Source organism: Herpailurus yagouaroundi, unplaced genomic scaffold (assembly GCF_014898765.1).
Source record: "Herpailurus yagouaroundi ecotype Mexico unplaced genomic scaffold, PumYag 213, whole genome shotgun sequence".
NCBI lineage: Eukaryota > Metazoa > Chordata > Mammalia > Carnivora > Felidae > Herpailurus > Herpailurus yagouaroundi.
This window is the reverse complement of record NW_024412444.1, coordinates 2,859,941-2,882,111: the sequence shown is the minus strand read 5'-3', so window position 1 is coordinate 2,882,111 and position 22,171 is coordinate 2,859,941. Positions and strand designations below refer to the sequence as shown.

General features: G+C 41.9%; 1 protein-coding gene across 5 annotated transcripts in view; it reads left to right on the top strand.

The window, feature by feature from the left end:
- Positions 1-22,171, top strand: part of SLC25A26 (solute carrier family 25 member 26) — a 139,767-nt gene that overhangs the window by 98,531 nt on the left and 19,065 nt on the right. For 4 of the 5 annotated variants that reach the window (XM_040454498.1, XM_040454500.1, XM_040454501.1 and 1 more), the window contains one exon: positions 8,523-8,567. The exons of the other annotated variant lie outside the window; for it this stretch is intronic. In XM_040454498.1, the coding sequence (XP_040310432.1) occupies positions 8,523-8,567 (45 nt within the window). The remainder of the gene's footprint in view (positions 1-8,522; positions 8,568-22,171) is intronic. 5 annotated transcript variants of the gene reach the window in all.

The window sequence follows — 22,171 nt, the reverse complement described above, 5'->3', positions numbered from 1 at the left end:
TTGATAGACCTGAATATTTTTTTTCATGTAATTTATTGTCAAGTTGGCTAACATACAGTGTATACAGTGTGCGCTTGGCTTTGGGGGTAGATTCCCATGATTCGTTGCTTACATACCACATCCATTGCTCATCCCAACAGGTGCCCTCCTCACTGCCCATCACCCATCCCCTCCCCCACCCCATCAACCCTCTGTTCTCTGTATTTAAGAGTCTCTTATTGGGGCGTCTGGGTGGCTCAGTCGGTTGAGCATCCGACTTCGGCTCAGGTCATGATCTCACAATTCATGGGTTCGAGCCCCACGTCTGGCTCTGTGCTGACAGCTCAGAGCCGGGAGCCTGCTTCCGATTTTCTGTCTCCCTCTCTCTCTGCCCCTCCCCCATTCACACTCTGTCTCTCTCTCCTTCAAAAATAAATAAACATTTAAAAAAAAAAAAGTCTCTTATGGTTTGCTTCCCTCCCTCTGTGTTTGTAACTATTTTTCCCCTTCCCTTCCCCCATGGTCTTCTGTTAAGTTTCTCAAGTTCCACATATGAGTGACAACTTAGAGTATCTGTCTTTCTCTCTGACTGCCTTATTTCACTTAGCATAATACCCTCCACTTCCATCCACGTTGCTGTAAATGGCAGGATTTCATTCTTTCTTATTGCCAAGCAGTATTCCATTGTATATATAAACCACATCTTTATCTATTCATCAGTTGATGGACATTTGGGCTCTTTCCATAACCTGACTATTGTTGAAAGCAGTGGTATAAACATTGAGGTACGTGTGCCCCTAAGAGGCAGAGGGGATCTCAAGCAGGTTCTGCACTCTCAGCAAGGGAGCCTGACATGACAAACCCACGAACCATGAGATGACTTGGGGCGAAAGCAAGAGTTGGATGTTTAGCCGACTGAGCCACCCACACGCCCCTATGCAGTATTTGTCTTTTTGTTACTGGCTTATTTTACTGGTTATAATGTCCCCAGGGTTCATCCATTCTGTAGTATTTGTCAGAATTTCCTTCTTTTTAAGGCTCATATTTCATTGTGTGCGTGTGTACACACATACCATATTTTGTTTATTTATTGATGGACAGGTGGACACTTAGGTTGCTTCCACCTTTGGGTTGTGGTGGAACCACATAGGCTGCTTTGAACATAAATGTTCAAATACCTCTCTTGGGACCTTGCTTTCAGTCCTTTTGGGTGTATACCCAGAAATGGAATTGCTGGATCATATGAAATTCTATTTTGCCCTATTGTTTTCCAAATGGCTCTGTCATTGTACATTCCCACCAACAGTGTGCAAAGGGCTCAGTTTCTCCATATCCTTGCCCATACTTGTTCCTTTCTTTTCTTCTTTTTTTTTTTTCTTTGATGGTAGTTTCCTAATGGGTGTGAGGTGATATTTCACTGTGGTTTTGATTTGCATTTCTGTAATGATTAGTACTGTTGAACATCTTTTCACACGATACTGGGCTGTTTGTAAAACTTTTCAAGAGAAATGTCCATTGAAATCTTTGCCCATTTAGAAATTAGGTTTTTGTTGTTGTTGAGCTGTAGGAGTTTTTTAACTCCTCAATCTTAACCTTATATTCTGAATCTTAATCTCTTATCAAATACTTGATATACAGATCTTTTTTTGTCATTCTGTAGGTTGCCTTTTAATCTAGCGATTGTGTACTCTGATGTACAAAAGTTTTAAATTTTGGTGTAGTCACGTTTGTCTAGTTTTACTTTTGTTGCCTGTGCTTTCAGTGTCCTATCCCAGAAAGCATTGCCAAATACACTGTCACGAAAGTTCTCCCCTATGTTTTCTTTAATGAGTTTTATAGTTTTATGTCTTGCATTTGGATGTTTGATCCATTTTGAGTTAATTTTTTATATGGTGTAATGTAAGGGTCCAACTTTATTCTTTTGCATGTGTATATCTAGTTTTCTTAGCACTATGTTTTAAAGATAATTTTTTTTTAATGTTTGTTTTAGAGAGAGAGAGAGAGAGAGAGAGAGAGAGAGGGAGGGAGGGCGGGCAGGGGATGGTGGAGAGAGGGAGACACAAAATCCGAAGCAGGCTCCAGGCTCTGAGCTCTCAGCACAGAGCCCCATACAGGGCTCAGACTCACCAAGTGTGAGATCATGACCTGAGCTGAAGTCAGACGCTTAACCGACTGAGCCACCCAGATGCCCCAGCACTATTTGTTGAAGAGAACACCCTCCCACTGTCCTGGCACCCTTGTCAAAGACCATTTGATTATGTATATGCTAGGGGTCATTTCTTGGCTCTCTGTTCCATTCATTTGTATGTCTTGATGCTACTGCCACATCGTTTTGCTTACTGTGGCTTTGTACTATGAAATCATGAAATATGAGACTTTAACTTCCTTCTTTTTTTAAAGACAATGACTTTTGGCTACTTGGAGTCTCTTGACAATTCATATGAATTTTAGAATGAATTTTATTGATGATACAGATGTCATTGGGATTTTTCTTAGTAGCACCTTTTGATAAGCAAAAGTTTTAAAATTTGATGTAATCTGATTTTTCAGTTTTGAGAAATTTTATGATTATTGCTTCTTATGTTCTAAGAAATCTCCTCTTACTTCCAGGTCGCCAAGATATTCTGGTCTGTTTTCTTTTAAAAGTTTTATAGGTTTAGCTTTTATTTTTAAGTCACTGGTTCCTCCTGCATTAATTTGTGTATATGGTTATGAGGTTGGGGGTCACGTTTCATTTTTATGCATATAGATATCTAGCTGTTCCAGAATTATTTATTGAAAATACTGTTTTTGAACTGTTTTCTGTTGTTTGGTCTGTGCTTAAGCCTGTTGTCCTGATGATTATCCTGATTACTGTGTCTTTATAGTACTTCTTGAAATCACATTGTGTTGGTCTCCTAGGATTTGGTGTGATTTTTCAATATTAGCTATTCTTGGTCTTTGGCATTGTCAGGTAACTTTTAGAATCAGCTTGTCTGTTGTTGTTGTTGTTGTTGTTGTTGTTGTTGTTGTTGTTGTTTTAAAGAAAACCTGCTGGGATTATATTTGGGATTTCATTGAAATTATAGATTATTTGGCAGATGATAGATATTTTAGCAATATTGAGTCCCCTAGTCCATTGACAATGTATTCTGTATTTTTTTATTTTTCTTTAATTTCTCATAAAAATATTTGGTCACTTAAGTACATAGGTCCTACAAGTCTTCTGTTAACTTTTTTCCTCAGTTGAATTTTAATTCACCTTTAAACAGATTTTTTTTTTTAACGTTTGTTTTTCACTAATTTGCTGCTAGCATTTAGGGATTTTGTTGCTTTATTTTCTTTCTTCTTCTTCTTCTTTTTTTTTTTTTTTTGTATATTGATTCCTTAAGATTCTTCAGAATTTTCAGCATGCCTAATCATGCCATTTTGATAGTGACAGCTTCCTTCCAATTTTTCTGCTTTTTTTCTTTTTCTTGCCAGTTATACTGACTAGAACCTCCAGTGTAGTGTTGAACAGAAGTGAGAACAGACATCTTTGCTATGTTCATGATCTTAAGAGGAAAGCTTTCAGTCTTTCGCCACAAAGAACGGTGTTTGTGTGTGTATGTATACATATATATATATACACGTGTATATATACACATGTATATATATATACACGTGTATATATATATGTATACATATGTATGTATATATGTGTGTATATATACATATGTGTGTGTGTATATATATATATGTGTGTATATATATATATGTATAGGAGGATTCTGTAGAAAGCAGAGAAAGAACACATAATCACTACCTTCAGTGCCAAAATTCACTAAGGATATGCTGTGCCTAGCACATGGAGTTAATGATTGGTGATATCCTCAAAGCTCCTGGCTGAGTTCTAAAAGATTTACTTAAGAATCAAACTGCTCACATGCATCTCCTTTTCTTTATTAGATTTTGATGCCCTTTTGTCCACTTTGTGCTTTTTTGGAAAGATGTTTTAGGACTTACAGGATCTCTTATAAACCTCAGGAATAATTCACTTAAAATTTTTCCTAATTTTAGGTTAATTTCCTTTATTAGGTAGATGTTCTATTCTCTATATACAGTGCACATAAGTCGATAATGGCTGTTCAGTTGAAAAATCAATGTGTGTTTACTGTTAGAATTCGTTGCTGTCAAATGCTAGTTAGCACTAGACCAGCTTTAAATGGCTCTCACTTTTTTTGTTTAATTTAAAAATTTGGAACAATAGTTACTTTGAGGCACAAGGTTTCTTCAGCTTGATTTGTCTTTTGTCACCCTTGGGGTGAATGGTAAAAGGCACAGCTTATTTAAGAGGAGAATGGCTTCGTTAGCACTGCAACACTGAAGTGGAAAACCCTAAATCAGTCACAAAAATTTGGACATTGTCACACAGCCAAAAGGAGAATCTCTTTGGGTCACTTGGAGGGTCCCTTGAAAATCGGAATGGGCCAGTTCTTGGACCCATTGTGATATCCATAGCAGGCCTACCAATTCCATGCTGTATGAATCGTTCTAATTTGAGATCTTAGCAAAAAGTTTAATTTTTTTGTTTGTTTTATTGCCAGAGAATTTGGGGTTATTTCTGCCAAGGTACAATAGCTTTCACAGCTTTTTTTTTTTTTTTTCCAACGTTTTTATTTATTTTTGGGACAGAGAGAGACAGAGCATGGACGGGGGAGAGGCAGAGAGAGAGGTAGACACAGAATCGGAAACAGGCTCCAGGCTCTGAGCCATCAGCCCAGAGCCTGACGCGGGGCTCGAACTCACGGACCGCGAGATCGTGACCTGGCTGAAGTCGGACGCTTAACCGACTGCGCCACCCAGGCGCCCCTCACAGCTTTTAAAACATACTTTTTATTCTTATGATTCCTAGATCATTCATAATAGTAATGTATTCATTGTAGCTTATAATCAAGTCTTATTTTTAAGAAAGTGTTATGCTGATACGACTTTTCCACGGAAAAATTGAATTTTGGTGGTAAATAATACCTTAGGTATCATTATCTTTGTATGACCTTGGTTTGTTATAAATCACTTCATTACTTTTTAAGGACCATAAGATGAGGGACACTTGTTTTAAGATCACAAGGCTCAAAGCATTGATTGGCTTCAGTGATGATTCTAGTCCACTACTTAATCAGAGGTGAAGCGTGTTTGTAATGTAATTTTGTACATTCTCTATTTCATTAGTAATGGCCAACACTTCTTCCCCTGCTCACCACACCTATATTTGATTTTGTCTACTTCACCTGGAATCCTCACATGCTCTCTTGTATAGAATTATTACTGTGTTTATTACTGAGTGGAGTCCATGTCAAATTTTAGCAGGTTTCTCTCTCTCTGCATCTGCCTATTTGATGGGAGCTGAGTTTACTGCCGCTCGCTTATTAGTGCCCTGGGTCGTAACAACCTTATTCAAACAAAACATCTTAAATGGAGGCATTAAAAAGGTCACAACAGTGAGGCATTTTGTAACTTGCAGAGCAATAAAATGAGTATGTTGTGTTTTGGAATATAAGACCTCTGAGTGCAGCTATTCATTTTCTACATCTATAAAACGTTTCGGAATAACAGCTTACATCTGTTTGGGGTTTAAAATTCCACGTTTTGAAGAAACATCACTGTTATGTAACTCCAAACCAGATTCGGGGAGGGAGTGAGCTCTTTGACAGGCCCGTGTTCTTGGGCAGCCTGGAGAAGTGTTTGTTTTAGCCGTGGAGCACTGTTTGCTGGCGGCCCTCCTTCCGCATGCATGCAGCACATTTTCATTGTTGTTTGTTCCTCTCGTAAACGACTGAAAGCATTCGATAGGATCTTGACTTGGAGAATATTTGAAAAATTTTTACACGTCAGGAGTTGATCTTACAAGGGATATTTCACTACCAGAAACCAGAAATAAATTTAATTATTTAAGCGTTTACAGCACATTTAATCACCTTAGGCTGTCAGTTAATCTTGTTTTAGAGAGTAAATTGGGGTTTACTGTCGGCTCACTTTTTAAGGTAAATACCCAGTGGAATAGTTTGGCCATTCCAACTGTATGACTTTTACATTACTTCTTTAAATTTGAAGGAACAATTTAATGAATAACATTTAATAGAGGAAAATGGGAAAAATGTGCATCAACAGGATTCAAAATCTATTATTATTTTTTTAAATACCAAAAAAGTGCCGGTAACGTACAATGAAGTTTTACAGGTTATTTTAATCAAGAAGTAAAGAATGCTACCATGGACCATTACAATAAGTTGTAAGGCCTTTTTTCCTTCTTATTAATGTGGAATATTTACATTCTTATTAAAATGTGAAATATTTACATTAGGGAGGGGAGAGTACAAAGAAGAAAATTAAAGTCATTATCATCCTAGTACCTGTTACAGCCCTCTTGCGTGTTTTATTACACACTATAAATTTTTTTGAAATTTAGAAAAGCTTTTAGAAAACTAATATGTAGTCAGTTTGGGTGGGGGGGGGCTTGATAGTTAATTGAAAATACAGCACTTTAGTTTCAGAATGGACGTTTTGTCAGGTGCTTTCACATTTTGGTGACAACAAAAACTAAGCTAAATGTCACCCCTGTTGTGGAATTTTGACATCTAGGGTGGGGTGCTGCTTACTCTGAAGACAGCCAACTTCTCGGAGATTCTGCTCTGTCAGCCTAGACTGTTGCCATCATTTTTTTTTCTTACTGCCATTTCCTGCCTGAGCAGAAGATAGATCTTTTTTTCTGTGTCCACTCTGAAACTCAGGGCCATCATTTACTCCAGCAGAGTAAAGGCAAATGATATTAGACTTGTAATTTGTGATTAAATGGAAATACTTCAGAAGTAATTTAATGCCTTCGATTCGTGTGAAGGTAACTGTCCCTTAATGCTTTCAGAATCGTGGTCTCTACCACACACACCCTTCACAGACTCACACACCCATATGCATATTGACACTGTCCAAAGTCCACGTTTTACTCTCTCCTTTCAAGTGAGTACAGAAAACAGTACTGGGGCCATGCCTTTTTTGGCCAGCGATGGGATGTCATCAAGACTAGTGGTGGTGTTCACTGGAATTGAGGTATTTTTGTCTTAGGAAATAGGGAGGTGTGGTTCTGTTTTCCAATTTTAGAAAATGTCATTGAAAGCAAACAGGTTGTGCTGTGGGTGAATTTATGTGCAGGAAATGCACTGAGAGGTGTTTCAGGCAGAGTAGCAGACGGGGCTGTGGAGTCAGATTGTCTTGGCTTCTTAGGGTGTCTTCAGTCAAGTTAGACAGCATCCCCGAATGTCCTCTTCACCTGTAACATGGGGAGAGTAATAATACCTACCCGTCTCACAGGGTTGTTGTGATGTGTGAAATAAAGCTTAGGAAGTGCTTATTAGCACAGTGCCTGATACATGAGAAGCGCTTGGTCATTCTAGCGCGTATTGCTGTCCACATGACTGCAAACACTCACTGTGAGTGCGCTGGTTGTCTTCAGTGTCACGCTTGGCTACTGCAGATGACTCCTCTCCCTGCCTCCCGTGGGGACTGGCCAGCCCTCAGGCCCAGTTGTGCTCTTGGGCCCCTGCACTGCTGACATGCTGTGCTTTCCCACTGCCACACTGGCCTGTTCCTCCTTCTCTGTTTCTCCACTTCCTCCTGTAAGTGGCTCTGTGGCCTCCTCTCTGGGTTCCTGCCTGCTCTTTCCCTCCGCCTGCCTCCCCTCTCTACCTACCCCTTTGTACTCTCCTGCTCCTCCTCCCCTTCCCTCTCCCTCTCTTCCTTTCTTCTCCTCTCTCTCTCTGGGCCTCTCCTTCTCTCCCTTTTCACCTCTCTTCTCCTCTCCCCTTCTTTTCTTCCCTTCCCTTCCTTTTCTCTCCCATCCTGCTCTGCCCCGCCCCCCCGTCTCCTCCTCCCCCAGTCTTGCTCCCTCTCCCTGTTTGTGTGTTTTTTTAAGTTTTTAAATGTTTTTATTTAATTTTGACAGAGTGAGAGAGGCGGTGGGGGGGGGGAGGGGTAGAGAGAGAGGGAATCTGAAGCAGGCTCCAGGCTCCCAGCTGTCAGCCTAGAGCCCAGCGTGGGGCTTGAACTCATGAACTGTGAGATCGTGACCTGATCGGACACTCAACTGACTCAGCCACCCAGGCGCACCTCCCTGTTTCTATTTTAAACCCCAGCATTTGGCCCGCTAAGGAGTAGACAGCTCTGGTTCTGCAGAAAAATGTCAAGTCTTTAAAGTCCTTATTGCTTGTGATAGGAAATATTTGTTTTGTCAGTTCAGTAGCCAGATCTCTGTACTGTGTTTCTCTTTCTGTTTCAAAAGGGTTTCACACCATCATTTTATGTCCCTTGGGTTCAAAAAGTTAGTAGAACTCTACAGGCAGTTACAGCTTAACTCTTTTTCTGAAAACTGTATATACTGCACCTATAAATTTAATGTTAGTTTTGTTATACACATAAAGTTAAAATGAACTAAGGCTTATAAATAATAATTATAGGTTCATATAGTAGGGCTAGGCAAACTCTGATCTTTCCTGCCTAATTTATTTGATTTTTTTTTTTTTTCTCTTCAGATTCCTTTCTCATTGGTCCAGTTTCCCTTGTGGGAGTCCTTAAAAGTAAGTTTTCCAATCTTCGTATAAAATTTCTGCCTGATTCACACACATGCCCACCATTTTCAGTATGGAATAGTACAATAGAATATTGACTGGCAGTTTAAAAACTCAAAATTGTTGATAGTTGAAAATACTTTTTGTGTGTGATTTATATGCCAGTTCAGCCTTTTAAACTTGTTCTCTCTGTGATACTGGAAAATCAGCACAGCAGGCATGACTGAAATGCATGGATGTTAAGAAAAAAACTTGGCTTTACTTCCTTCTCTACTGCAACCCTTTTTCTACCTGGTGGAATTCTCTTTCATTCCGTGTGTGCGTGCATGTGTGTAGAGGCCAAGGAATAACAAGGTGGGTAAATGGACAGAAATAAAGGTCCCGAATATTTGCAGCAGAGGCCTGGATTCTGAAGGTCCGTTCCATCTCTGCCGTTCACCCCAGCCAGCTGGGGACCCCGAGGGAGAACAGAGTGTGGTGAGTTGTGAGTCAGCCTCAGGGAAGGTCACTCATGTGTTTAAAGACAAATAGGTGAATTTTTAAAAGCCTGTGTTTAAAACAGGCAAAAATGTTAATGAGGTTTTTTTTTTTCCCCCATCTTCTGGGGCGATGATTTTGAAAATTGTGTGTCATGATATGGATTGTGTGGCTATTTGACAGCACTTTAAGGACTCTAATGTGAAAGGAAATATTAGAGAACATCTCATGGTAAGCGTAAGTCTTATTTCGTACAACCTCAGTGTTGCTTGCACACGCACACACACCTCTCTCTCTCGGGTTGCGACGGAAAATGTGCATAATGGTCAAAAGAATTTGAAAGCCCTTGTTCAACTGAAAATGGCATATAGCAGACCAAACTGTAAAATGGCAAACTTTCTAGGTGGGCATTTCATAATACAAAGGGTAAAATCATTACTCTCATAATTGTATGGAATTAGTAATCAAAGCATGCTCATACAAAATGTGTTTTGAAAAGTAAAAAATAGATATATTTGAACTCTGAGGTTGTATGCTAAGGATAATAAGATGAGGTAAAACATGACTCGTAAAAAAGACAGTCTGGAATATTAAATATTGAGAAATATTTCTTAGGAATGATCTGCTTTTAAATAGCACAGCTTAGTTTATATCTATGTACTTTGTATAATCGTTTCTTGGGTCTTTTGTTGTCATTTTTGTTTTTACCGTTTTCTGCGTGGTGCGTGCTGAGAATGGGTTCTTGGGCAGTGTTTCTGGGCATGACGTAACAGCTGTCCATTGAGAAGGCCACATTCCATGAGCATAAGAGCTCTCCTCTTCTGTTTCTGACGGGAGAGCATTGGAGCCGACAGCTGTCCAGGAAACAAGACTCACTTTATTAGCGCCTCAATAACCGGCATTCACACAGCACACTCACACCCGTACAGCCCTATCTTTGCATAGGAATGTTTTGAGGCCCAAAGAGGGAAAAAGCATGAGGTTTATTTCTTTTCAGTACTAAGGACATTTGTAGTATTCTAGCTAGTTAAGAAATGTCTAGAATTTTTCAGAGTAATCATAGATAATAAAGTTACACCTTAACAGTTGTCTTTGAGCAAGTGTTAAAATGCTATCTTTTTCTTTTTTCTTTTAAAGTTTGGTTTATTGAGTAATTTTGATACCGGAAAATTCACCCTTTGTGAATGTACATTTTTATGCATTTTGACAAATGGCTTGTGACTACCACCGTAACCCAAATTCAGAATATTTGCAGTTTTCCCTTTTCCAGAATATTTTATAAATACAGTCGTACTATGTAGCCTTTTGTGCCTTGTCTTATTTCACTGAATATGCTTTTGAGGCGCGTTCATATTTTTGCTGTACCAGAAGTTACTTCCTTTGCGTCACTGAGTAGTATCCCGTTGTATGGAGGTCTGCAGTAGGGTTTGTTTACCTGTGCACTGGGTGATACACATTTCCGTTTCCAGGTTTGTGATTACGAGTAAAGCTGCTATGAATTTGCATGCAGGTACTTGCATGGGGACATACGTTTTTGTTTCTCTTGGGTAGGTCCCTAGGAGTGAGGTCATAGGGAAAACACAAGTTTAATTTGGTAAGACACTGTCCGAGGTGGAGGTTGCCCCATTTTGCAGCAGTGTGTAATGAGAGTCCCGGTTGCTCTGCACCTGTGTCACTTCTTGTTAAATCATTAGATTAAAAACATGGTTTTTTAGCTATTCTCATAGTATGTTGCTATCTCCTTGTGGTTTTAATTTGCAGTTCTCTCATGGCTAGACAATATAGAGTATCTTTTTCCGTCACAATATTATTTTGTTTAAATGTCCAAATGTGAACTCACAGTGCTTCGTAGGAGACCGTTTTGGCCACTTCTTTTATTTTTTGTAAATAAAATTTTTACAATTTTGTAAATAAATTTAAAATTTTTCAATTTTGTAAATAAATTTTATTATGTAAAAGCAAATCCATTCACATTTGCTTTTGTACCCATAGAGAGATTAAAATACGTGCAAGAACTTTTCCGTTATGTTTATGTGAGAATACTAAGGAAAATTCTTCCCCACAAGGACTTGAGCAGATCTCGTATGTGTTGTGCTGCAAGGGCGGGGCAGTGGGGGGGCGGTCTCGAAACAGAGAGTGGCCACTGTCGTCTGAAGCCTCTTCTGCCTGCAGTTACAGGTACCACCTTTTTGTCGAATCACTTCCTCCTGCTGCCTTCATTTCTCTTGAGCATACTGCTCGTCTCCTGACCCGTTGGTCTCAAACCCTGGGTTATAATTTCATGGTCTCTTTCTCTGTCTGCAGCACATCACTCAGCAAGTCTGGGTGGACTCTGACTTCGTGGACCCTGTGGCCTCCTTCTTATCAGATTCTTATTAACTTAAAAGACGCAGTCGTGACACTTTCTCTTCTCTCTTATCCATTCTACACATTGAATTTATGTGATCTTCATTCAACATCTCTTTGAAGTTCTCAGCGGTTTGTAACTTTCTGAAACTCTAAAACCTAGAGTTGTTGGCACTCATGGATGTCCGCTCTGTGTCTTCACGGTTTTTTCCAGCTCCCTTCTCCCTGTACTTCGTTGTTCAAAATCTTTTCCCTCTAGCCAGAATAGACTCCTTCCTGCTTCTGTTTTTTGGCTGCTTTCTGACATATGCTTCCACACCTCCAGACACTGTGCATCTTCCAAGACCGGTTGAGTTTTGTTGTTTTTTCCCCTCCTTGAAGTCTTCCAACCCAGGCCTTGAAGATTTATCCAAACTTACCTCACGTTTGTGTGCATTCCTTACTGGTATTTAATCACACACCGTCCTTTGTTTAAAACAACTGAGAACTGAGCTTTAAAGTACTGGAGCAAGGCCTCAGTCCCTTGCATTTACAAATGGGTGACAGATGGTGTGAGGGTACATGTATTGTCTGTGCACTCTGAGCTGGACGTTGGCCCATTTCACAGCAATGCAAAGATGAATAAGAGGGTTAATGCCTTTGAGGAGCTCGGGGTCGATCGGAGAAGCACAACACCCCCACATAACGTTCAGCTGATGTGTCTGTAATTGTACACTCTGCAAGGAGATGTGGGGGCCAGTCCTCCTGACTCCCCCAGGGATGTCACTACGCTGCCTCATTTCTTCTGTTTTCCCTTTCTCGTTGTACATAAAGTAAAATTTTTACAATTTTGTAACTAAATAAATTTTGTTTATGTTTGCAAGAAAGAAGACTGACACCGTAAAGAAGAGGAAAAGTAAAAGGGGTAGATTATCACGTCCAGAATTCCTAAGAAGAAAATTTTCCTTTAAGATTTATGTTGTGTTTGGAGCTTTCTGGCAACCCGACCAGAAGTGAAACATGATAGATGATGTGGTTGTTATTACCTGACAAAGACCCATCCCTTATTATTTCACCTTGTCACTTGGCTTTGACTGCTGTCCTTACAGCTCTGTCATGGACCACCTCCTCTCAGGTACGGCCTCTTGTGACCAGATTCCTAGTTGATGTCCTCACTCAAGATGTCTCAGGCGAACCAGTTCATATATTTGGGGGCTCCTGTATTCGGCACATAGACATTTATAATTGTTAGTTCTTCCTGATGAATAGACCCTGTGATTATTATATAATGCCCTTCTTCATCTCTTGTTACAGCCTTTAATTTAAAGTCTAGTTTGTCTGATATAAGTATGGCTGCTCCAGCTTTCTTTTGACTTCTAGTAGCATGATAGATAGTTCTCCATCCCCTCCCTTTCAATCTGAAGGTGTCCTCTGGTCTAAAACGAGTCTCTTGTAGACAGCAAATAGATGGGTCTTGTTTTTTTATCCATTCTGATACCCTGTGTCTTTTGGTTGGCACACTTACTCCATTCACATTCAGTGTTGTTATAGAAAGATACGGGGTTTAGAGTCATTGTGATGTCCTTAGGTTTCATGCTTGTAGTGATGTCTCTTGTACTTTGTCTCACAGGATCCCCCTTAGGATCTCTTGTAGGGCTGGTTTAGTGGTGAAGCATTCCTTCAGTTTTTGTTTGTTTGGGAAGACCTTTATCTCTCCTTCTATTCTAAATGACAGACTTGCTGGATAAAGGATTCTCGGCTGCATATTTTTTCTGTTCATCACATTGAAGATCTCCTGCCATTCCTTTCTGGCCTGCCAAGTTTCAGTAGAGAGATCGGTCACGAGTCTTATAGGTCTCCCTTTATATGTTAGAGCACGTTTATCTCTAGCTGCTTTCAGAATTTTCTCTTTATCCTTGTATTTTGCCAGTTTCACTATGATATGTCGTGCAGAAGATCGATTCAAGTTACGTCTGAAGGGAGTTCTCTGTGCCTCTTGGACTTCAATGCCTTTTTCCTTCCCCAGATCTGGGAAGTTCTCAGCTATTATTTCTTCAAGTACACCTTCAGCACCTTTCCCTCTCTCTTCCTCCTCTGGAATACCAATTATGCGTATATTATTTCTCTTTAGTGCATCACTTAGTTCTCTAATTTTCCCCTCATACTCCTGGGTTTTTTTTATCTCTCTTTTTCCATAATTCTGTCTTCTAGTTCACCTGTTCTCTCCTCTGCCTCTTCAATCCGAGCCATGGTTGTCTCCATTTTATTGTGCAATTCGTTGATAGCATTTTTTAGCTCCTCCTGGATGTTCCTTAGTCCCTTGATCTCTGTAGCAAGAGATTCTCTGCTGTCCTTTATACTGTTTTCAAGCCCAGCGATTAATTTTATGACCATTATTCTAAATTCACTTTCTGTTATATTTAAATCATTTTTGATCAGTTCGTTAGCTGTTGTTATTTCCTGGACGTTTTTCTGAGGGGAATTCTTCCATTTCGTCATTTTGGCTAGTCCCTGGAGTGGTGCGGGACTGCGGGGTACTTCCCCTGTGCTGTCTTGAGTAACTAGCGTTGGTGGGCGGGGTCGCAGTCAGACCTGATGTCTTCCCCCAGCCCACCGCTGGGGCCACAGTCAGACTGGTGTGTGCCTTCTCTTTCCCTCTCCTAGGGGCGGGATTCACTGTGGGGTGGCGTGGCCCGTCTGGGCTACTTGCACACTGCCAGGCTTGTGGTGCTGGGGATCTGGCGTATTAGCCGGGTGGATCGGCAAGGTGCACAGGGGCGGGAGGGGCAGGCTCAGCTTGCTTTTCCTTCGGAGATCCGCTTCGGGAGGGGCCCTGCAGCACCGGGAGGGAGTCAGACCCGCCAGAGGGATGGATCCGCACAAGCACAGCTTTGGGTATTTGCGCGGTGCAAGCAAGTTCCCTGGCAGGAACCGGTTCCCTTTGGGATTTTGGCTGGGGGATGGGCGAGGGAGATGGCACTGGCGAGCACCTTTGTTCCCCGCCAAGCTGAGCTCTGTCGTCCGGGGCTCAACAACTCTCCCTCCCAGCCCTCCAGTTCTCTGAGCAGAGCTGTTAGCTTATAACCTTCCAGATGTCAAGTCCCGCTTGCTGTCGGAACACACTCCGTCCTGCCCCTCCGCTTTTGCCAGCCAGACTCGGGGGCTCTGCTTGGCCGGCGGGCCGCCCCTCCGCCCCGGCTCCCTCCCGCCCGTCCATGGAGTGTGCACCGCCTCGCCGCCCTTCCTACCCTCTTCCGTGGGCCACTCATCTGAGCTTGGCTCCGGAGACTCCGTTCTGCTAGTCTTCTGCGGTTTTCTAGGTTATTTAGGCAGGTGTGGATGGATTCTATGTGATCGGCAGGACACGCGGTGAGCCCAGCGTCCTCCTACGCCACCATCTTCCCAGGATCCTCTCAGGCGAACCAGTTCAGAACAGAACTTTTGGCTTTCATTCTGCTTGTCTCTAGCCGGTCTTCCTGTGTTGACCCCCTCTCAGTAAATGGCACAAGTATCTGCTGCTAGCTAAAGTAGAAAGCTGGGAGTTAGTCCATAGTTCTCCATTCCTCCCATCCCGATAACCCAGCCCGTCAACAAGTCCACTGCTCTCACTGAGGCCCTGGACTCGCCTTTTGTCTCATTTGGCACTTTGGCTCCTCAGAAGGTCCCCCTGATTCCATTCTTGCTTCTCTAAAATGTGTTCTTTTCACAGCAGCCAGGGTGATCTTTTAAAGAAATCAATCAAGTCATACCACTGTCCCTTAAACCCATCGGTGGCATCTCTTTGAAAGAAGAATAAGATCTAGAGTTGAAGCTGTGGCTGACACTGTTCCTGTGTCCTCTGACCCCCTCCTGTGTCACCCACCTCCTGCCACCCACCCACTAACCACACTGCAGCCACAGTGTCTCCACTTACTGCTGGCCTTCCTTCGGTTCTTTGTGGGCTGCTCAACTGGGGTGTTGCTTAACCCAGGACCCTTACATTTGTTGTGCCCTCTGCCATAAACGCTCTTCTAACATCGTCACTGAGCACTACTCAGTAGTAGTGAGCCTGCTGCATGTCAGGAACTTCTCGGCTTGGGGATAGCATGGTAAAGAGGACAGATGACAGTCCCTTTTCCTCACTGGGCTTCCATTCTAGGTCCTTCCCTAGGCTTTTCTCCTGGCCAGCTCCTTCTCCTTCCCCAGGCCTTAGGCCATATGTCACCAGAGAGAGGACTTCCCTTTCCACCCCTCTTTGGAGGAAGACCTTCTCATCTTCCCTCCTCAGGAACCATAGCCCCTGTTTATTCCCTTCCTAGCACTTTAATACAATTTGTTCAGTTAGGACCTTGTATCACCTGAATACTTAAAAAACATATCTGTTGTGTGTTGAGCAGATACTATGTGCCAGGCACTGGGCTAAGTAAGCACTACACGTTCATTAGCATCTGATTCACATCACCCACAACCTGGGGTGGGAGGCCTTGTCATCTGCATTAAGACAAGGAAAGGGGCTCAGAGAGGTTGTCTTCATCTGTAATCCAAGTCTCAGTTTCCTGTCCAGCATCCTTTTACTGTGTTAACATTGTTAATGATAGTAACTGTAGTAACAGCATAATACCCAACATTTCTCTAAGTTACAATGCACCAGGAGCCATGATAACCACTTTCCACAGATTATCTCCTATTCAAATTGCATTGATTCCTTAACTTGATAGTATAAAGATTAAAAACACTGGCTGGCATATTTCTTAGATAGACTCTCCCAAGCATCTGTGGTTCTCCTGTCCTTGGGCAGGGATTCAACAGTGTTCGCTTCAGGAGTCAGCCCTGTGACCGGCCAAGGGTGAGCACAGGTAGTTTATGGTAATGAGAAAAGCCAGACCACATTTTTCTGTGTGTTTGTGTTTAATTTCTTGTAGTTCTTCGCTTATTGGAGGAAGGAATTTTGTCTTCTGATTGTTTATATATATGTTTATATTGTTAATAGTTCTTTTACACAGCAGGTGTCTGTAACGATTTACTAATTGAAGTTTGGCATTCTTTCTTTTTCAAATTCAGTGCAGAGTTGGATAATATATATTAACTGTTTCATTTATAATGAGTTTCTTTTAGAAGTATGTCCACCACTATAGCATACGGGTTTACTCTTACTGAGCTTTAGGTCAACAATAAGCATATTTTGGAAGGATATGATAAAATTCCCTGTAAGAATGTCACATTTTTTGTATTAACTGAATATTTAACAGAAGTAGCAGTGTAGTTTAGAGGATTGTTAAGAATGTGGTCTGGTCTAAACAGGCTTCTAGCCACAAGGTGTTACAAAGTTGCAAAGCACTAACTAGAAGAAATGCAAGCTTTTAAGTTCAGATGCAACTGTTGAAGTAAAATGAAAATAAAATAATTTTGGTTATGTAAGACTGTGACACCATGCTGATGATTTTGTAAGCTGAAATCTTAGCTTTGTATTAGAAATCAGGTCAGGGGATTATTCTTTGAGTTATAGTACAATGTATAAAGTCGTCACTTAGATTTTTGATGTATACTTCAAGTGTTTTTAGAAGTTAGTACTTTAGAAAAACCTGGTTTTATTCAAGTGGAAGAGTAAATAACTTGTTTATTCTTGATTCTTATTTTGATAACACTTAAAATGTCTATCACCATATTCCAACCCACGACAGAATTCTACACCTTTTAACTATCTTGAGTAATGGTTTAGGGGAGCCTGGGTGGCTCATTCATTAAGTGTGCAACTTTGGCTGAGGTCATGATCTCCCAGTTCGTGAGTTTGAGCCCCATGTCAGGTTCTGTGCTGACAGCTCAGAGCCTGGAGCCTGCTTCAGATTCTGTGTTTCCCTCTCTCTGTGCCCCTACCCCGCTCGGGCTCTGTCTCTTGTCTCTGTCTCTCTCTCTCTCAAAAATAAACATTTAAAAAATTTAAAAAAATAATAGTAGTTTAGAAGATGCTCAGTGCTCATTGTCCTCATGTACACACTTTCGTTTCTAGTGTCGTAATGGACATGTTTGGTCAAAACATAGATTGCTAATAAAGGCATGCTAAAGATTGAGAAGGGAAGGAGAACAGATTTTGCTCTGTTTTACGTGTGTGTGTGTGTGTGTGTGTGTGTGTGTGTGAGATTTTTGCTACAAGCTTAGGGTAAGCTTGTACCCTAAATTAAATATATCAGTGTGGAAGAAAACACCTGAAAATAAGACCAAAGTATTTGTTGTGTGTCCAGACCACCAGTTGAGTCAGAATGTAAGCAGCTGATAAGGATTTTAGCAAAATCGCAGAATTAAGCAGGCATCTTTGAACAATTCAAAAACTACAAGAACATCTGAATTCTTAATTCGCATCCTGGAAGATAAGAGACACTTTGTGCAAAAAAAAAAAAAAAAAAATCTTAGTGCCCTTTCATTCAATTTATGAAAGTAATAGGTGACATTTTCTTGTTTCTAGGGCCACTCAGGTAGAGGGAGAGAGAGAGATCCCGTAATATGGGAGTTAGGAAAATAAAAACTTCCTCCTACTTTCAGGTGGGATTCCGTTTGTAAGCAAAATGTTTTGTAAGTTGTTGTTTTGTGTGGTTTGGCCAAGGCAGAGAGTGAAAAAGAGATGTCCAGGAACACTAAGTAGGGTGGAGGACTGGCCTCTTTAGCAGGGGCCCTCAGACGGTAGCTGGCAAGGTCGTGGCTTCTGGAGCTCTGACTTCCTCCCCCAGCCCTCCTGTGACCTGGACACCCAGCTGCCCATCCATGGTAGCTGCAGCGAGAGGCCACAGTGATGACGACACCACGCAGTTCCGTTCCTGAAGGTCAGATTTAAGCCTGCCTCATCAGTGGGACATCTTAGAGGGTAGGGGGTTAGGGTCCTTGGTCAAAAACAGTAAAAACCAAGGCAGGATTCTTCCTTTGTCTTCTTTCTTTTTTACATTGATCTCCTCCCTGGGCAAGTTAGTGACTGTAAGGAGATAAAGAGAATCAGTCCCTTAGAAGATGACTGTGTTGAGTCCCGTTGCCTTTTTTGCTGAGACAAAGTGTGAGAAAAGAGGCAAGTTGACCATGCTTTAGTTTCATCAGATTATCAAACACAGTACTTTATTTATTTATTTATTTATTTATTTATTTTTAAATTTTTTTTTCAACGTTTATTTATTTTTGGGACAGAGAGAGACAGAGCATGAACGGGGGAGGGGCAGAGAGAGAGGGAGCACAGAATCAGAAACAGGCTCCAGGCTCTGAGCCATCAGCCCAGAGCCTGACGCGGGGCTCGAACTCACGGACCGCAAGATCGTGACCTGGCTGAAGTCGGACGCTTAACTGACTGCGCCACCCAGGCGCCCCCAAACACAGTACTTTAAAAATGCCTCGGGGCATGCATCCGGCTTCTGTTCAGGTCCTGATCTTGCAGTTTTGTGAGCCCGAGCCCCACATGGAGCTTTGTGCCGACAGCTCGGAGCCTGGAGCCTGCTTCAGATTCTGTGTGTCCCTCTCTCTCTCTACCTGCCCTCTCTCCCTGCTCATGATCTGTCTCTGTCTCTCATAAATAAACATTAAAAAAATTTTTTTTTTTAAATGCCTATAATGATTCCAGTTTCTTGGGAGTTTATATACCTTGCCAGTAGTTGACTTCAGAGGACCCGTGTGTAGGTTCACATGAAGTCTCCTTTGAAAAATGAGAAAAAAGGAGGGAGCTTTGTTTTTGTTTTTTAAATTTGCTCTCTGGTTATTTGCGAGCATTTTTGGTGCTTGTTTAGTCTGTCTGGCTTCAGTACGCACTGGGATGGCGTTGCTGCTGCTCCGGTGTCTCTCTCGGCGGCCGTGCCCTGTTGATCAGAGCCCTGCGTCCAGCTGACCCTAAACAGAACCTTTGACCCACATAACAGCTCGTCGGAAAGCCTTGTCCACCTCCGTCACTTGGGAGTCCTGGAGGTGGAAACTGTTTGCCGTTCCCGGTCTATGTGGTTCTCTGCTGGGCCAAGAATGAAAACTTGGGATTGTGATGTTTGGCCAGTTCTTGTCTTCCCCTGCTCTTTACACAGAGGTGAAGTTATCAAACACTAGGTTGTCGCTCTTCATCTAGGGAGCAGGCATTTGCCAGCCTTCTGTAAGGAACAGGGCAGGGCCTGTGGGGAAGGCAGTGAGGTTTCTCTCCTAGAGAGTTAGGGGTGAGATGAGACTGCTCATGAAGGTCAGTGAAAACAGTGACTCCTTACTGTGTATATTTTTCTGGTGCTGTTGAGGAAGGAGGCTTGCCAGTATATTTGTTTCCAGCTACATGGGGCTTAGCAGTGCAGTCCCTCCGTTCTTTCATTTCACCCATAAAAATCTTTCAAAAATATTGTTCCTTAAATATAGTAAGCCAGGTGTGCGTTTGCAGGCAGAATTATTAAAAATAATCATACCTGTTTTTGTCGACTCCCAGTCAATATCATGAGCATGAGTTACCGTAATTTGTTTTATTTTAACTGTTACTCAGTGACATGTCTAGATATTGTTAACAGAACAGGACCCCTTTTCCCTACCCAAAACTGACAAGACATCCAGAGCCAGAAAACTCCAAGAGCACCCAATCAGAAGAAATGCCTCTCTAGTAAAACTTAGCCACATTTACCCCAAATTAATACTTTTTAACTATAAAACCTCAATATTAATAAGCAACTCAGCATTTGAGCCCATCTTGATTTTGCTCAAGAATAATAAATAAGTTATTTATTACCTTTAATTACCACCACAGTCATTCATTAAAGACTTTGTTACAAATTGTTTGTATCTTCACCACCTTAACTTGTCTAGAAGTCAAGTATCTCAGTATCCCAATGAACCAAATACAGTTTCACCAAAAACGAGTTTACATACCAGCCCACACAAAGTTGGTGCTTTGACACATCTGTGAATGGTTTCCATGCAGCCGCCATTATAGCTATAATTAGCCTGTGTATTATAAATGATTCCTAATCATCAGTTAGGTACATCCACCTTCAGTTAGGAAAACTACTGTAGCCATTTGATGATGTTGCCAGAGCCATAGTATGGCAGAAGTGAGAGCTTGACTGTGGTCTCAATTGTATTTAGTAATGTTTTTGGTTTAAAACTTTGCTTTGGAGATCTCTTTTGAAGACATGTTGGTATATGACTACTTACAGAGAGATGATTCATTTAATTGGATAATAACAGGGTGCCTGGGTGGCTCAGTCGGTTGAGCATCCGACTTCGGCTCAGGACATGATCTCCCAGTTTGTGGGTTTGAGCCCCGCATCAGGCTCTGTGCTGACAGCTCAGAGCCTGGAGCCTGCTTCAGATTCTGTGTCTCCTTGTCTCTCTCTGCCCCTCCCCCGCTCATGCTCTGTCTCTCAAAAATAAATAAATGTTAAAAAAATTTTAATTGGATAATAATATTTTGAGCAGCTGTTGCTTCGTTTTTTAAAGTGTATGTTCCACAGTGGCCCTATCAGCTACAGTCTGGAGAGCGTTAGCGCATCTCTGCTGTCTCCACAACATTCTCGTGGTGGACTCACAACACTAAGGCCTGCACAGAGGATTGTCTTTTGTTTCGTCTAAATAAATTGTCACCTGAGGTTATTAATGTGGACTCAAGGAGATGATCCTGTACGCGTGCCTATCCTTGTACCCCCAAAAGCATTGGCAAAGTTTCATAAGCCTGCAGTACTGGAAGCTGCGTAACTACTTTTGAGTATGACAGCTGAGGTCCCAAACTGGGAGTTTTCCTGCACTAAAGCCAGAACACTTCTTTCGATTTGTTACTCATTTATAGGACAATAGTGTACGTTCGGGTGGGTCTTTTGAAGTGAAAAACAAAGCCTTCTCTTCATGCTTCATACTATTATGCTCTAATAGAAAACACCTGACCCAGGCCTGCCCTCCTAGCCGTTTAATAGCACTGAACTTGGTGTTTGCTTTCTATCCTTTGAATGAATACTCAGGCTAGTAGCTGTTACTCTGGGGTTAGTGGCGGGGCGGGGCGGGGGGGGGGCCCGCGCGGGCGGGGGAATGCTTGGGAAAGCCAAATTACGTCATGCTGCTCTTCCTCTCATAGGCCTTGAGCCGTGAGTGAAGAATTGCTTGGGAAAGTAAGATGACCTACTTGTTTTCTTGTGCTACCAATAGGTATTCAGGATTCCTCGTGATATCCTAATGGATGATAGAAATAATGTTAATTTTAAAAAAGCTCATGTTAGGGGCGCCTGGGTGGCTCAGTCGGTTAAGCCTCTGACTTCAGCTCAGGTCATGATTTCACAGTTAGTGAGTTCGAGCCCCGCATCAGGCTCTGTGGTTGCAGCTCAGAGCCTGGATCCTGCTTCGGATTCTGTCTCCCTCTCTCTCTGCTCCTCCCCTGCTCGTGCTCACTCTCTCTCTCTTTCTCTCTCTCTCTCTCTCTCTCCTTCAAAAATAAAAAAATAAAATAATAAAAAATTAAAAAGCTCATGTTAAAAATTGCATATCTTTATAAACAGTATGAATGATGAAATTCGAAGTCTGTATGTGAGTAGTATTGTACCTACTTTAATCTCCTGTATTTCGTTGTACTATAGTCATTTAAGATGTCTGGGGCGCCTGGGTGGCGCAGTCGGTTAAGCGTCCGACTTCAGCCAGGTCACGATCTCGCGGTTCGGGAGTTCGAGCCCCGCGTCGGGCTCTGGGCTGATGGCTCAGAGCCTGGAGCCTGTTTCCGATTCTGTGTCTCCCTCTCTCTCTGCCCCTCGCCCGTTCATGCTCAGTCTCTCTCTGTCCCAAAAATAAATAAACGTTGAAAAAAAAAAAAAAAAAGATGTCAACATTAGGGGAAGCTGGGTGAACGGTATATGGGAACC